The sequence below is a fragment of the Sander lucioperca genome, chromosome 7, assembly GCF_008315115.2.
Source record: "Sander lucioperca isolate FBNREF2018 chromosome 7, SLUC_FBN_1.2, whole genome shotgun sequence".
Lineage (NCBI taxonomy): Eukaryota > Metazoa > Chordata > Actinopteri > Perciformes > Percidae > Sander > Sander lucioperca.
Genome location: NC_050179.1, coordinates 12,675,600 through 12,691,675, shown reverse-complemented (window position 1 = coordinate 12,691,675; position 16,076 = coordinate 12,675,600). Strand labels below are relative to the sequence as shown.

Genomic DNA, 16,076 nt, shown 5'->3' with positions numbered 1-16,076 from the left:
ATGTCATCCCTGTGTGCACTTGGGCTGTAATACAATAGAAACACAACAGATACGCAAGTGCTGGCCTCTGTTTACCTTTAAGGTGTGTGGTGCATGAGTTTTATCAGAGACACTCCTCTGTTCCCCTGGGTTTGCAGTGTGTTTCTGACTCCACCCTACATTGTGGCCTCTTATGGAGATTATGTAACAGATTCATCTGCATAAATAATAGGACATTTTACTTAATATAATCATGAGCCATTCAAATGAAAAAAATATCCATTTGATCTTTATTTGAAAAATTAAAATAAAGTGCTTTTTATATACAATACAAAAACAAAAAAACAGTAGTGATGTATGAAACAAAAAAAATACAATTCACAAGATTTTTAACATTGGCAGCTGAATTTACAAAACAATTTTACATAAACAATTTTACAATAAAAACTCTTTACTTTACATGTTGAGCGACTTTTACTGTCACAAATAGAAGGCCAGACTATAGTGGTTCATTAAGAGCGAGAGCAGACGGCGATACTTTCAATGTGGCATTAACAGTTTAGGCTTGTATTCAAATAAAAACATGTTCAGTACCTGCACATATTTTACTAAACCACTGCCCCTTTATATTTGCTCTGCAATTTAATATTATTATTACAGCCACTTCACCAAAAACTTCCATTTGTTTGTTTTTAATAACAGTCAAAGCATGAATCTTTCATACGGCATGATCGATTTTAGCTGACCAGTCTTTGAAATTCACACAGTCATTTTTGCAGTGCCATTTACAAGAAACGTAACATACGGTAATGCTAATGGTTACCTATAATTCAGTATTTTAAAATCAGTCAGTGGTTATTCATGTGCTACAGTTTTAGAATAAAATTTAGTCCCTGACTAAGGTGTAAGCCACTTTGACAACAAATAAAACACCCCATGAGCACATACTTTACAACGTTGACAGTATTAAATCACATATATTCAATGTTCTCTTTTACTCGTTTCTGAGCATGGCCAGTCCTATCACACCTACAGTGTAGCATTTGACTCTACAGCACTACTACCTGGTTAGTTTATTATCCCAAGAGGCACATCTCTTGGTTATTGTTTCAGAAGGCATTATCCATTTCAGATTTGTTATCAAATCCATAACCTGCATTATACTAAGGCTTCTCGACATCATGTGCAAATCCTATGCATTGAGTCAAGCAGTATGCTTTCCTGCATTTTTGTGAAATTTAAACTTTGCTGGCCACATTGCAATACTTAAAATACAAGTAAGACTTAAATAATATTGTATAAAAATGCTTTCAAGTTACTCCAACATCTGACTCAAATTTAGTAAACAATAAGGTTTAAATTCATTATTTCTTAATAAGGACATGGCTAATCAAGACAATTAAAAATTCTAATGTTTATTACTGGATGAGAATGAAAAGTATTGCTTTTATGGTTGCCTTTAAAACCATTTAAGCAAGCAAGGGGCATTTTCTACCCTTCGTTAACACTCATCTATTAATATGTGTATCAAAGTTGAGGCTATACAGATGTGTGTTATTTAGATCAGATTATGAATAGGTGTAGTATTTAAATATTTATTATTATTTCCCTTTGAGAAAATTGATGATAGATATTTGTAACATTAAAGAATGACTATGAAAAATGTCTCTCTGTAAAAGAAACAATTGGTCAATCTTCCACACTAAAATACACCAAAATGGCTAAAATCTCTTGCATACTTATAGTTAGTGTAATGAGAGTGAATGTGTGTGTTGGTGTGTGTTTGCAGTGCCACTGATCCTAAAGTAATTAACAACGCCCTTGTGCTTACTCAGTCTCGAGGTGAGGTGTTCTTGGTGTTTACCCCACTTCACATTATTTGCTTTGCATAGACTGCCTATCTCATGAAGAACAGCGTGATAATACCTGGAATGAGATTTTTCCCTTTACAACATTTGGTGAAAGAAACACCTGTTGAAAGTCAGACTTCCATAGAGGAATATCTGTATCTACTAATAATATCAATACTTTAGAAAAAGCATAGGGTCTTCATTCATAACTATATAATGTTCATGTTTTTGGTGTGTAGTGATTGAGGTGGTAAGAGTTTCTACAACATTTCCACTGAGGTGATTCCTTGTTTGTGTTTTCTGTCACTTAAATAACAAATAATGCTAAATAATGGTCTTTTTTAAACAACCTTTTCAGTTTGTTGGCACAACTCTTCTGCTCTTAATTCTTTCTATGTTGCTGTGTTATATTCAAACCTAAACAATGAGTATACTTTGATGAATGCACACTGGCTATTGAAATACAATTTATGACAGGACTTTTTTTTTTCTTGCCTGCCGCTCGATTGTTAGTGTATATTCTTGTGAGAGTGTTTGCCTTGCTACAGTACAGTACATAGTGCATAGCCTCAGCAAAGGGTGGGCTCTTACCAGATGACAGAATTAAAATAAAACAGCAAACCCTGTAAGCCAGTAGTGGGAACATGTTTGAATATCACTCTGCCTTTTAAAGCATTACCAGTAGAGTATATGGACGGACTGAGTGGAAATGCTATGAAATCCAATCACTGAATCATATTCATTAGTTGTGACACCCCTTCTACGCTTGTTACATTCCTGTGAGCCGTATGTGATAGCGTCAAAAGTCTGAAGGCAAACTGGAACTTCTTCAGCGTGCTTCGAATGCACTTGAATAAGGGGGAGTGAGAGGGAAACAAAATGAAATGAACATGGACCACAGGGACAGAACAAGTGCAAAATCTGTGTAATGAAATGTCTCTCCATGAAGAGTCTAACGATCCTCAGTTTTCCCTCATAGGGTTTTGTCTCTCTCAGCAAGTGCACTCTTTCCTTCCAGTTTAAAATGTCACTCCACGCAACATGAAGCCAGCCTCACACTATAGAGTCTTTAATCTCAGAGCCCAGTCTGACTCTTGGCCGTGGACATGTGGGAGAAATCTCTACGTGGCTCTCTCTCAAGTTCAGAGGCTTCTTCTCCGACTCTGAGAAGCTCTTGCTGTTGTCAGGCGACGAGCACTCGTGCGGTGGAGTGCTGCACATGTAGTTGTCGTTAAGGGTCTGGTAGCCCTTGTGATCTGACGCCGATGCTGTGACTGTGTTGCCGTTTAGCGGCAAGTTCTCAGCCGGTTTCCCCACAATTCTGGGCTTCTTCTGCTGCATGTTGGGGCACTCTCCCTCCTTGAGCATGGACTTCATGTGGTCGCGGTTCCTGTACACCACAAATAGAGAGAAGACCACCAGAGAAAACGCCAGGAGGGCACACACCACTATCAGCTCGTTCCAGTAGGTCTTAGTGTTGATCTGCGGTGAGCGGGTCTCTCCTGGCAGGATGATAAACTCTTCCTGGGAGATCTGCGGCGTACGTGAACGGCCTGTCAGGGTGGTGCTCTCGTGCTTGGCCTCGCCCCTCACACAGTAGTTTGCCAGCAGCTGTCTGAAGCCTTCCTCCACTGACCAGCACTCGTAGGTTTCCTGCCTGTCAGCTTGAGCTACCACTACTAACCCCCCCTCTGGGCTGGGATAATGGAAGTGACTTGCGCTCTCACTGAACTCCCACTTTCTTTCAGCCAAATTAGAGCGTAGCTTGCAAGGGAGTACTTTGAACGTGTTGGCTGGGATAATGATCACCTGGCATAAAGACATTCCTGTGGAAAGGCAAAGCAGAGACATAGATTGAGTCAGATATGTCATGAAATAAGCTTCAGATTCAGAATAATAACGGTTTGATGAAATAAACACATTTGTAATCAAGACTCAAATTTAAAGGCAAAGTATGGAAAATCCAGTGCTGAGTAGTGCTCTGTAAATCTATGACAAAGAGTTCACTTACGTGTGGGTGGAGGTTTAGCAAACCGTGGGCTTGGCACTGTCTTGTCGCATATAGCTGATGTGTCTGCTTCGTCTACATCCTGTTGCCAGGCACTAAAACACAAATATTTAATCAATATATATATACAAATTATTAAAAAAATGTTTGTCTGCAGCTGCAGTACAACTGATTGTAGATTACTGTGCAGAGGGATGCATACTTGTTTGGTGGAGCCTGTCTGACATCCACACACTTCCTCCCGTTCCAGGCACAGTAAGGATCCCTGGAGAGGATGCACTCCCCGCAACTCTGATAATTAGTGCAGTTAGCTACTGGGACCTCCACCAGTTCAGAGAAAGAGGAAACATAAAGCTGGCCCTGTGGAAGAGAGATGACAAAACAGGGGACAGAAAGGAAGTGCCCCAAATACAGTTATTGGGTTACTACTTTCATCCAGAATCTTCCTTGTCTGACCCTGATCTAAACACAGCACACTTAGCTTTTCTTAACGTCAATTTAATAGGAATTTCTTTGCCCCAATGTACAGATCTAAGCAGAGTATCGAAGACAAGCCAGGATTCAATAAGTGTCAGAATTCCAGCTGTTAAAACCCCAGCTGTTTGCAGATCCCCTGAGAGAAAGTTGCATGTAATTAGCTCATTGAACATGAGGTCTGCTTTAGGCTATGACTTTCATGGCTCATGGAATCTCTAAACTGCCAATAAATGCATTTCCTGAGCTTAGTTCATACCACGAGTAAGGTCTTTAAACAAGCTGGGCTTGTTTTCTCTCTCATCACTCCACTATACCTTTTTGGTGTCCAGCTCGATGTGTTGCACTGGTTGGGAATCACTGAAGAGCGCCATCTCCTCAATGATGTGCATCTTGTTGTTGACATTAATGGCTTTATGAAGTCTGCCATCATCTAAAAGACACAGAATAACTTGAGTTTTGATTAAACTCTTTGTGAATATTGAGAAATGCTAGTAATGGATAACACAGGATGCTGCTAAAAAAAATGATGAGTGTGTTTGTGTGTGATTGTGGGCAAGGAGTCCTTTACCTGTGCCAATGAAGAGCACATTATACGCCTTTTTCGCTGTCTGGACTCGATGGACAGCAATCTGCGTGTAGCGAACGTTGCGTTTGAGCAGAAGAGGCTGGCTGCGGATCACGCTGTCCATCAGAAAGTGGTCTTTGACAAAATTCAGCACCTTGTCTGGCATGTGCAACGAGGATGAGATGCCCTGTTCCCTGGCAGCGTTTGTGATACACTGTGGAGGCAAAATATCGGGTAATTTACAAACATTCACTCACATTGTATAAAGACACATACTGCAGCTGTACAGCACCTCAATGTTTCTTTAGCTTACATTTTTCAGTGATTCAACTGTGATAAGTCTGCCAGGAAATGAAAGCGACAGTAATGATGAGAATGATGAGAATCATGTTTAGGTGGACACAATAATGCCAGCTCGGATATTTGTTTGAGCCTTGATTGTCAGTCAAAATCGAGGATGTGACTGATGAGCAGACAGGAACGTATGAAACTCGTTCATGCAACTGTCATGATATGATGCTGATAACTGACATGTACCTGTCTACAGGTTCTCCAGCAGAGGGCAGCAGGTAGTTACTCACCACTCCAGGCCGAGGCTCTGGGACCGGATGGTTGTATGTGTACCATTGTTGAGTCTCTCGGTTGACCTCGCGGTATCGCCCATGGAACGCCTTTTCCACTTGGTCCATAGTGAAGGAACACACTGCAGAGCTTCCTGAAGCACCTTTATACCTTATAAGACATAAAAAAGCATCTCAACAATACTGATTAATCTTTCTTTTTTTACATTTTGATGTCGTAAAATCTTTAGGAAAGCTGTCTGTGACATTAGGGGATATTTTACACTGAAAGCCTAAACAACTCTGTATAGAGACTAACTGATTTAAAAATACTGGAATACAAAGTTAAATGTGATTCAAAGTATCTCCTCTCTTCTTTTGCATTTGCTTTGGTTTCAATGTGCCAGATTTGCACAACATATCAGAAGATATTACTACATTAGTTTGATGTAATCAAAGCAGTGAAAGTTGGTCCTCACCACTGAGACGTGAAGACTCCATAAAACACAGTGTTTTTCCAATCATCGGGGCTGGGTGTCAGCACAAACATGTCTTGGATAATGTTGAAGGGGAAGCCATCATCTGGCAGAGAGCACAAGAGTTGAGCCTTCAGGAATGTTGTCCATTTCTTCTGCAGAACCCTCTCGCCTCCCATGTCGCCCTGCAACACAAATATTGTAGGGTTGTAAATGTTTAACATGTGGGCAGTAGAGGGTGCAAGCATATAAGATTGACACCTGTTTGAGGTGGTTGAAAATGCCTCTGAAAAAACGCTTTGATACACAAGTGTGATTTGATGGGATGTGACAGGCTTGTAAAAGGCATGAAATAATAATGTGCACCATATGGTATGTTGCCATGGCATACCTCACATACCATAACATACAGTACATACAGGTGAAACTCAGATAATTAGAATACTGTGCAAAAGTTCATTTATTTCAGTAATTCAACTTAAAAGGTGAAATTAATATATTATATAGACTCATTACATGCAAAGTGAGATATTTCAAGCCTTTATTTGTTATAATTTCTATGATAATGGCTTACAGCTTATGAAAACCCCAAATTCAAAATCTCAGAAAATTAGAATATTGTGAAAAGGTTCAATATTGTAGGTTCAAAGTGTCACACTCTAATCAGCTAATTAATCCAAAATACCTGCAAAAGGTTCCTGAGCCTTTAAATGGTCTCTCAGTCTCGTTCAGTAGAATTCACAATCATGGGGAAGACTGCTGACCTGACAGTTGTGCAGAAAACCATCATTGACACCCTCCACAAGGAGGGAAAGCCTTAAAAGGTAATTGCAAAATAAGTTGGATGTTCTCAAAGTGCTGTATCAAAGCACATTAATAGAAAGTTAAGTGGAAGGGAAAAGTGTAGAAGAAAACAGTGCACAAGCAGCAGGGATGACCGCAGCCTGGAGAGGATTGTCAGGAAAAGGCCATTCAAAAGTGTGGGGGAGCTTCACAAGGAGTGGACTGAGGCTGGAGTTACTGCATCAAGAGCCACCACACACAGACAGATCCTGGATGTGGGCTTGTCAAGCTGCTCCTGAACAACAAACAACGTCAGAAGCGTCTTACCTGGGCTAAAGAAAAAAGAACTGGTCTGTTGCTTAGTGGTCCAAAGTCCTCTTTTCTGATGAGAGCAAATGTTGCATCTTATTTGGAAACCAAGGTCCCAGAGTCTGGAGGAAGAATAGAGAGGCACACAATCCAAGATGCTTTAAGTCTAGTGTGAAGTTTCCAAAGTCTGTGTTGATTTGGGGAGCCATGTCATCTGCTGGTGTTGGTCCACTGTGCTTTTTTAAGTCCAAAGTCAACGCAGCCGTCTACCAGGACATTTTAGAGCACTTCATGCTTCCTTCAGCAGACAAGCTTTATGGAGATGCTGACTTCATTTTCCAGCACCTGCCCACACTGCCAAAAGTACCAAAACCTGGTTTAATGACCATGGGATTACTGTGCTTGATTGGCCTGAACCCCATAGTGAATCTATGGGGCATTGCCAAGAGAAAGATGAGAGACAATGCAGAAGAGCTGAAGGCCGCTACTGAAGCATCCTGGTCTTCCATAACACCTCAGCAGTGCCACAGGCTGATAGCATCCATGCCATGCCGCACTGAGGCAGTAATTCATGTAAAAGGGGCCCAAACCAAGTACTGAGTACATATGCATGATTATATTTTTCAGAGGGCTGACATTTCTGTATTTAAAATCCTTTTTTTTAATGATTTCATGTAATATTCTAATTTTCTGAGATTTTGAATTTGGGGTTTTCATAAGCTGTAAGCCACAATCATCAAAATTATAACAAATAAAGGCTTGAAATATCTCGCTTTGTATGTAATGAGGCTATAATATATTAGTTTCACCTTTTAAGTTGAATTACTGAAATAAATGAACTATTGCACGATATTCAAATTTTCCAAGTTTCCCCTGTATTGTATATTAGGAAAATAATCTTTATCTATCTTCTTCATGACTAAAAACAGAAACTGAAAGAAAGTGTCCAAAGGTGAATGACATAATTGAAAAACATTAACCCCATATAGTAAAACCATAATGAGCTAAATCAATTGTGCCGGTAACTCAGATATACCCTGAGGCAGCAGACTTCTAGGTCGTAAAAACAACATATATCACCACAACTGGCTTAGATTTAAAAAAAAACAAAAAAAAAAAAAACTTGGGTCTTTGAAGAGGGAAAATGCTTTTAAATAAAAAAGAGAAAGAGGCTTTGCTCCCTGACAATCTTTCTTCACTGACACTACCGCTGTGATTCAGCGCCTTTGGCACTAGCCTTCAAAGTGATGTGTGGCATGGGACCACCTTGCCATGGATACTAATTTGGCTACACACAGATTTCTGTGCAAATTGGAGAGCAACTACATCTTTAAACCTCAGTGTGAAAGTGATTTACAGTATGTGATATATGACTGTAAAACTATATTTTACAGGGAGTTTCAAGCCTCAGGAAGGTGTCTACAGATATTTTACCTACACAAACCAAGAGCGTATTTTAGTTTTGCAAAAAGACCTGGCATTTAAAGGTAGGATGATCTTCTGCACCAATATCATAGGCTACTGTCTGTTTACATTCAGTTCATGGCAACAATTATTCCAGTTTTCTCACAGGCTTAGATCTAACAAGATCAAAGTTGGCCGCTGAAGAAATGAGAGAAACACTTAATATTCTAAACTACATAAAACCCTTTAACACAAAGCTTCAATCGAGTCCACTTTAGTATTACATTAATCAGAGGAAATAGCAGCGCTGGATGGAAGGGGAAATGACATGACCAATACTGAGCTTCTGAAGCAATTACTTATTGCAGTAACCCAGGCAGATAATGAGTAACATACAGTATATTGTCTCGTCCTCCTGTCTGAACCTAGTTTTATAATTTAATGCCACTCTGTGCTTAAACTGACTTCTGAATAACTGAAGCAAAAGCATCCCATTCATTAATCCCTTGTGAAAGCATCCATAGTTCAAAAGGCCATTCAAAAAGCATGAACATGTCAGGCAATAATGGTTTCTTTCTGGGAAACTGAACAATCCAGCTAATAAGAAAATGCTTTGTTTTGTTTGTTTCAAGCAAAACAGTGTTTATCATTCAATAGTTAGCCTCTATGAAGAGGAACCTGTGTACTAAACACCTGGATAAACAACAAAGAGGGGGAATGCTGCCGACATAATAAGTCAAACAAGGGACAAGGGAGATAGTAACAGGATTTAAAGTAACAACTTATTTGAACAGGAATCACTATATGGTATTTCTTATAGGAAGTGACACTATCTTTCTTCAGAGCATTTACCTCATTTTAAAGCTTTGTTATATCCCACATTTGTTTGGGAAACACACTCCCAAAAAGTGACACATTATTACTCATTTCCTCATGGGTAATCTGTACCACAATACTGTGTGTGTATATGTTCAGCACATATTTTAAGCATAGGGAGAAAACCTATCAACATGATACATAAGTCAATATTTATATAACTGTTAGCTTTTTTTCTATTGGATGTATGAAAACACTGAGTGGATAATTGCATTAAGATGAAGAATATATAACCCTGTGTGCAGTGTCAGACTGACACAGCTGGACTTTCCATAACAAATAAATATACTGGCTCTCAATGTAGATTACTAAAACATTGTGATTGACAATAATGGAAAAAATACATACAAACATTTAAAAAATAACCTTTAAGATGATGTCACAGGACACATTTAAAATACAAATAAATGTCCTCACACAACGACTTTTCTCTGATGCGAACATCAACTAGTAGTTTTTCATTCAATAAACATAATTATTTTCACAGAGACAAGCAGCAGTCTGATCTGGAGAACTGGTTTGTGATAGTGATGTTTACAGAACTGAGAATATCCTAAAATATATTACAAAATACTGTGTGAGGTCGGCATGTTAGTTTAAAAACCCTGGTTTAAGTATTCCAGCAGGTGATAAACCTTTTCTGCGCATGGATCTTGTGCTACAGTAACACATTTCTGACTTGGCTACTCTCTGAAGGCAAATATTTGTTGAAAAATGATAAGAATTGAGGGAGGAGAGAGTCTGGAAAAAAAGAGTCAACAGAGGGAGACATGCAAGAGGAATGTTTTTCTGTAACAAGAGATCCTGCCGAGAAACACTGTGAGCTATACTCATCATATTCAGGCTGTAAGAAGCTTTCAGAATAATACATATACATCTGTATAGAAGCATGCACTGAACACAAACATGAAATGCACAAACACAAAACAAATCCCTTCCCTGGCTGATAGATTCCTATAGTGATGTGAGGGGGTGTCAGGATATATCGCTAAAGAGGAAAAAGGCCTTTAGATAGACTATATACCTTCAAACATCACTCACCTTACACACGCGAGCAATGCGTGACACAATGGTGTTGTCAAAGAAATCAAACTCTTTTCCTGCTTCACTGAAGAAGAAGTAAATCTTATCGTCATCGCCCACTAGGTTGCCCTTGGGCAGGCTCTCCTGTATGTAGGCTGAGCCAACAAATGCCGGGTCTGAAAGAAAAACGACACAAACAATACTGTCAGACTACAGCATATGAAATTCAGGCACCCAGGGACAACCATCCCTATTCCCTCTGACATAAAACACACTAAATTCTGACAGATTGCAGGTAAACACTTTTCATCTATATAATCTCCAATTGTGTCAAATTCTATTCTCATGCAGCATACAAACAGTTTTAGAACGGCATTTATCTCATATAAGATGTGATATCAAATAATATATATAATTTTTAATTACATGACGACATAATGAAAAGTATTGCCTTTCAGCCAAAGCACTGTACCTTGAAGCCAGTTGAGTGAGTTTTCTGTTTTTAGAGCAGTTCCTTGGCTTAGACTCTTGTAAATGATGGGTTCATTTCCTTGGAAATTACTGACTGTACCAGCATACAGATCTCCATCTGTAACGCAATGAAGAAGACCAGCATAATCACAGTGTTAACCAAAAGGGAATGGGCTTCTGCGTCATCCACAGTAATGAAATCTAGAGGTTATGCCCCAATTTGTCTCCATATCAACCACCTGTAGTTACTTTACTGATTCCCACAGTAGCTTCTATAAAGCAAAACATACATCACAAAGCTGGATTGTATCGACTGTCATTTTGGGACCTACCAGCCATGATGGCAGTGGACTTGTATTCAGGATTAAAAGGGCAGCGGCTTCGTCCATCTTCTGTAACAATCTCACCATTATCACTCTTGACAAGGGAGAAGTCTGCAGTGTTCTGGAGAGCACAGAAACACACAAACATCACACTTAGTTGAAAAGTAGAGCTGTAAGCTGCTCTGACAGTGACCTCCATCCGTCTGTCCCACAGTGAAAAGGTGGTCAGTCAGTCTTCAGGTAAAGTTGAAGCACAGTCATCCCTGTATGTTTGTTCTGGATAGTTCTAAAAGGCTTAAAACAATTTGTAAAAAGAGACTGGGTCGATTCTTATATAATCTGATTCCATGTATTAAATATTTTGATCCATTTCCCTTCAGCACAGGAGATAATAAAATAATGTACATACAGTATTTGCGTCTAGCTGGGCATGGGCCTCAGCCAGACTGCTAAGTGAGCTGAGAGGCAGGAAGCAGCATGGATCAGATTTGAGATGCTCTTCCTCTTGATTCTAATAAATATACACAACATATGGTTCTGCACCATGGGTAATCAACATGACAAAACAATGAATGACACAGCACTTTATATCCCCAACACAAGCGCAGGTTGCACACAGCATGTCACTGCAACAGATGTGACTGGTTCATATAAACACTTACTATGTAAGCACAGGTGGGGCTGAAGGCGTATGTTCCACACACATACAGATGAGTGCTGTTCATGCGTAGTAAAATCTTGACATAGTTGAAGCAATCCGTCTGTATTAGAAACAGAAAAGAATTTCATGTAAATGATTGACATTTTCTTTACAGCTGCTTAAATACTTTAAAGGATATAGGTGATTAGGATGTATTCATAAAGATAAATAAAGCTGATTGTGTTTGGATTGTACCGAATTTTAACCAAACAAGTTTTTCCAAAAAGAGCTTTTTTATCCACCATCCCAGTTATGTTGTTTCCTGTCTTAAGCCACTTACTTAGAAAGAAAAATTAGAAATGTAAAGTAGTTTAGAGAAACAACAAATTGTCAAACTAGAGTGTTTGAGAACATTTTTAATATTCAAAACAAACGCTGCTTCCTCATGCTCATGTGTTTCCTCCTAACAAATATGTAATCAGAAATTCACAAGGTTGTGGGTCTGTATGTTTGCATGTTAAACTGGTAGTGGAGTAAACTGAAAAAAGAAAGAGTATAATAGAGGAAACATTTGTTTGAAAGAAAGGGAAAAATCCATTGTTGTAGAATAGAAAGTTACAACTTGACAGGAAATGTCCAGGGTTCTTCCCTGGATCTGTTTCCAAAGTGCCCTGCAACAATGGTCAACTTGACCAAAAAGGTACACCTGCAGTCGTGTAAATACAGATGAGACATCTGAGTTTAGCTACTTGAGCTTTCACACTAACAGTTCACTTGCCTGCAGGTCTTTGCCTTTGAAACTGCACTCGTCTCTCTTCCTCTCTGGAGTTTTCCACGTGAGCTGCAGGAGAGAAACACTGTCAGACTCATACTGGAGGTATAATACAGTGAGGCAGGTTATATTTACATTGGACTTCTGGGACCTAATCATATTCATATTGTACCACTGGGTACCTATTATTACTACGTTCATATTGACACAAGATGCTGTATATGATACTGCAGTTTACAGATGCTTGGCTCTTACATTTCTTTGTAGCTTGACTGCACTGATATCAGTGAGGTTGAGTGCAAAGAGAATCTCCCGAGCGCCAACGTACAACGTGTTGTCTTCTTTACTGAGGAGGAGAGAGGTGTAGTTGAAGACTCCACCGACTGAGAAGCTCCTGGTTGTCCTCTCCTTCGCATCTGGGCAGACACAGACAGAGGAGGACACATAAGGTGTAATTCATAAATGAGCCATTATAAGCTATTGAAGACTGGAAATGCAAAAAGACACTCGAGTGTGTATTATTTTGATGTTTTGAGTATGGTCATAAAATTTGATGCACAACACAGAGTCTAGATAGTTAGATAGATTAGACACACTAGGACAATGTGTCACCCCTGACAAGCCTCACTGAGTTGTCCAGTTTCTAGCCCGGAAACGTTTAGTGTGTTTTAATGTTGATTAAATAGTTTGACTACAGTTTGAATTTCATAAAAAACTGAAATACACCCCTGCATTGTCTTTATGTCATCTACCTACTCAGAAACATTTAAGCTTTTTCTGACATTTCTACCTTTATCAGACAGTACATAGTAGAGAGCTGACAGAAATGGATATAAACACTGAGGTCATTTCAATCCATTTCATTACTTACTTGGTTACTGGACTTTGACTTTGTAGGGCAATATACCTACTGCAGGATATCTACACAGCTAAGGTCTGAGCCTCATGACGTATTCAATACCCCTGTGTAAAGAAATCAACATGCATGCGTTTCTATGTTTATGCAACTGCAACTTCTAAATCCTGTCAGCTTCGCATCAGAGAGAGATTAAGAAGTAAATAACAAGGAGAGAAAAATCCTCATGTCTCTTACAGAAAGTGAATGATTTGCCCTAACCACATTAAGACCTCCAGAGTAAAGCCAAGGGTTAAATCAAGGGTTAAATCATCAACCCTCCCAATCACTGCTTTAAAGGCCCATGTGTATCTCAGATTTGCAGCAGCCTGAAGGCTTTCAGTGCTGGCCCAGCTTGAACAACTTTCCTTAATTGCATGCCAGCATAAACAGAAGCAGGGAGCTGATGGAAACGTGAAGTGGCTAAAGCTATGATCCAGGACCTTTGCCCCTGTAATGTGACGAATGGGGGAAAAAAACAACTAAAAAACTCCATTCATGTTATTGAGGAGGGTCCTCTAATATTTGTAATTATAAATTTCTGCTCTAAGGTACTGTACAAAAATGACTGGGGTGGGGTTAAGAATGAACATTATCTTTTACTTCCAGCAAGGCCCAGTGTTAATATTTACTCACGCACCCTCCTTTTGGCTCAGAAAAAAAGAGCAACATCCTCCTCTCAAAAACTCAAAATAATAGAGTGAGTCCTGAACTGCTTCAACTAATTTAATAATTAATAACCAAAAGAGGCAAAAACAGCATTTAAGATGTGCATCCCAATTTAAACCATAATAACTTAATGGAACAATGGAGCTGAAAAAAAAAACCGCAAAAGGAAATTCATCTACCTTGCCACAGATGCTGGTGGTAATAATTACAATTATGGCACTTCCCGGCATAAAACTAATCCAGTCCAGATGGAGTAATGTGTCATTAAGTTGTACTGATAATAAGCACACTATGCGGTCCGTACCCTGTAGTACGTATGACCTGGTATAACCTCACCTCAGAGGGTATGTAGAGGAGGTTGACACTTCCTCACCCTCGAGAAAACATCATGTTAATAGCAGTCCATCACCGCGGCAACAGAGAGCCATATTGTAGTTAAATCCGTCAGTAAAACCACAAGAGGTCTACGTATGTTCATGGGCCCATTGGGGCCGTTCTCTCTCTCCTTCTCACTATCATCACAGGATAAATAGAGTGCTGCCCCCGCCCCCCCTTCTTTTTTTCTCCCCACAGTCTTGAGAAGTTTAACAGTGATTTACAGAGAGAGAGAGAGAGAGAGAGAGAGAGAGAGAGAGAGAGAGAGAGAGAGAGACCAAAGCCTGAATCAAAACAAAAGCTTTGAGGGATTTTCACAGAGGTGGATATCTACACAATTATTCTCTGGAGTCAGATCACCACTGTCTTACTTAGCGACCACAGCTGACAAAGAAAAACAAAGGGGTCTCTAATTGAGTATCATTAAAGAGATCCAGGAGGTTTTGCAACCACACAAAGCTTTCCATTTCCAATTACAGGAAAACATGAATTATCTCTCAGTATAGATCTATTGGTTTACAATGCTTTATTCCTCTGAGGGGCATTAATTGATAAATCGTATGTTCTAACATCATGTTTTGCCCATGTTCTCTATTAATAAAAATGTATGCTTAAAGAATTGATTGGTCAGTCTTAAAATGACAGGTTCAAATTGCAGCAAGATGTTTTAAGTTGCTCTAATCAATATTTCACAGCCTTGTTTTAATGTCATGCAGAAGGAAGAGACCTTTCACTGGACTCACCTTACCCATGTTTGAGACATCATGGTTCATTATGAAAAGTTTCAAACATGCTAACTGGCTTCTTCAACTTTAATATGTTTTTACTTTTACTTTTTTTTTACTATTAAGCCTAAGTCTTGATGGCAAATATTTCACACATTTACTGGTTCCAGCTTCTCAAATGTGAGGATTTGCTGCTTTTCTCGGTTTATTGTGAATCGAATAGTTTGGGGTCTTGGACTGTTGGTCAAAACAAAAAACAAGCAATTGGACGACATTACATTCAGCTCAATCAAATTGTGATGGCCACTGTTCACTATTTTCTGACATAATAAAGTGCCACAAACTTGAACTTAATCTCTGAACATGAGTGGCAGTCATAAGCAGCAACACAGTCCTGAGACCAGAAAACCCAGACAGAATAACTGCTAGAGGTCGAACACCCTGCAGACTGTTAATGCTAAAAAAAAACCATCACAAGCTAATTGAGTGTACCCTTCTAGAACTTGTCCTACTCTCCCCTCTGCATACACCAAAGTCTTATTCTTAAAGAATCCTCTCTATTGTTGCTTGACTGTCTGAGGTTGATTCCTGAGGGACCATTTCATGACAATGCAGCCCCAGAAATGTTGTGGTGTATCAGAAAAAGGGGAAACAGACAGGGCGGTTCAGAGGAAGCACTTAAGAGTGGAGGAGCAGCTTGTATCTGCTGCAGCCACAGAGACAGGGTGTCAGAAAGGGCAGCCAAGTGACCAGTAGGGCTGGGTACCGAATTCAATACTTTTTAGCCACCGACCAAATTGCCTCTGAAGTATCAAGTATCGAAAAATGCCTCGTCATTCAATAACCAATTTCAATACCTAAGGAGTAAATCTCATCAGCGTCAGTGAGCCAGTAAG

General features: G+C 39.4%; 1 protein-coding gene across 3 annotated transcripts in view; it reads right to left on the bottom strand.

Annotated features, from left to right (window-relative positions):
* Positions 1-971: 971 nt before the first annotated feature.
* Positions 972-16,076, bottom strand: part of sema4ba (sema domain, immunoglobulin domain (Ig), transmembrane domain (TM) and short cytoplasmic domain, (semaphorin) 4Ba) — a 78,496-nt gene continuing 63,391 nt past the window's right edge. For 2 of the 3 annotated variants that reach the window (XM_031283323.2, XM_031283322.2), the window contains exons 3-15: positions 12,772-12,932; positions 12,523-12,585; positions 11,767-11,865; positions 11,114-11,225; positions 10,783-10,899; positions 10,329-10,486; positions 5,919-6,100; positions 5,461-5,611; positions 4,883-5,093; positions 4,629-4,744; positions 4,040-4,197; positions 3,841-3,932; positions 972-3,655 (exon numbers count right to left, since the gene is read on the bottom strand). In XM_031283323.2, coding sequence (XP_031139183.1) covers positions 2,883-3,655; positions 3,841-3,932; positions 4,040-4,197; positions 4,629-4,744; positions 4,883-5,093; positions 5,461-5,611; positions 5,919-6,100; positions 10,329-10,486; positions 10,783-10,899; positions 11,114-11,225; positions 11,767-11,865; positions 12,523-12,585; positions 12,772-12,932 — 2,393 coding nt within the window. In that variant the 3' untranslated portion in view covers positions 972-2,882. The remainder of the gene's footprint in view (positions 3,656-3,840; positions 3,933-4,039; positions 4,198-4,628; positions 4,745-4,882; positions 5,094-5,460; positions 5,612-5,918; positions 6,101-10,328; positions 10,487-10,782; positions 10,900-11,113; positions 11,226-11,766; positions 11,866-12,522; positions 12,586-12,771; positions 12,933-16,076) is intronic. The other variant, XR_004102160.2, reaches the window with a different exon arrangement.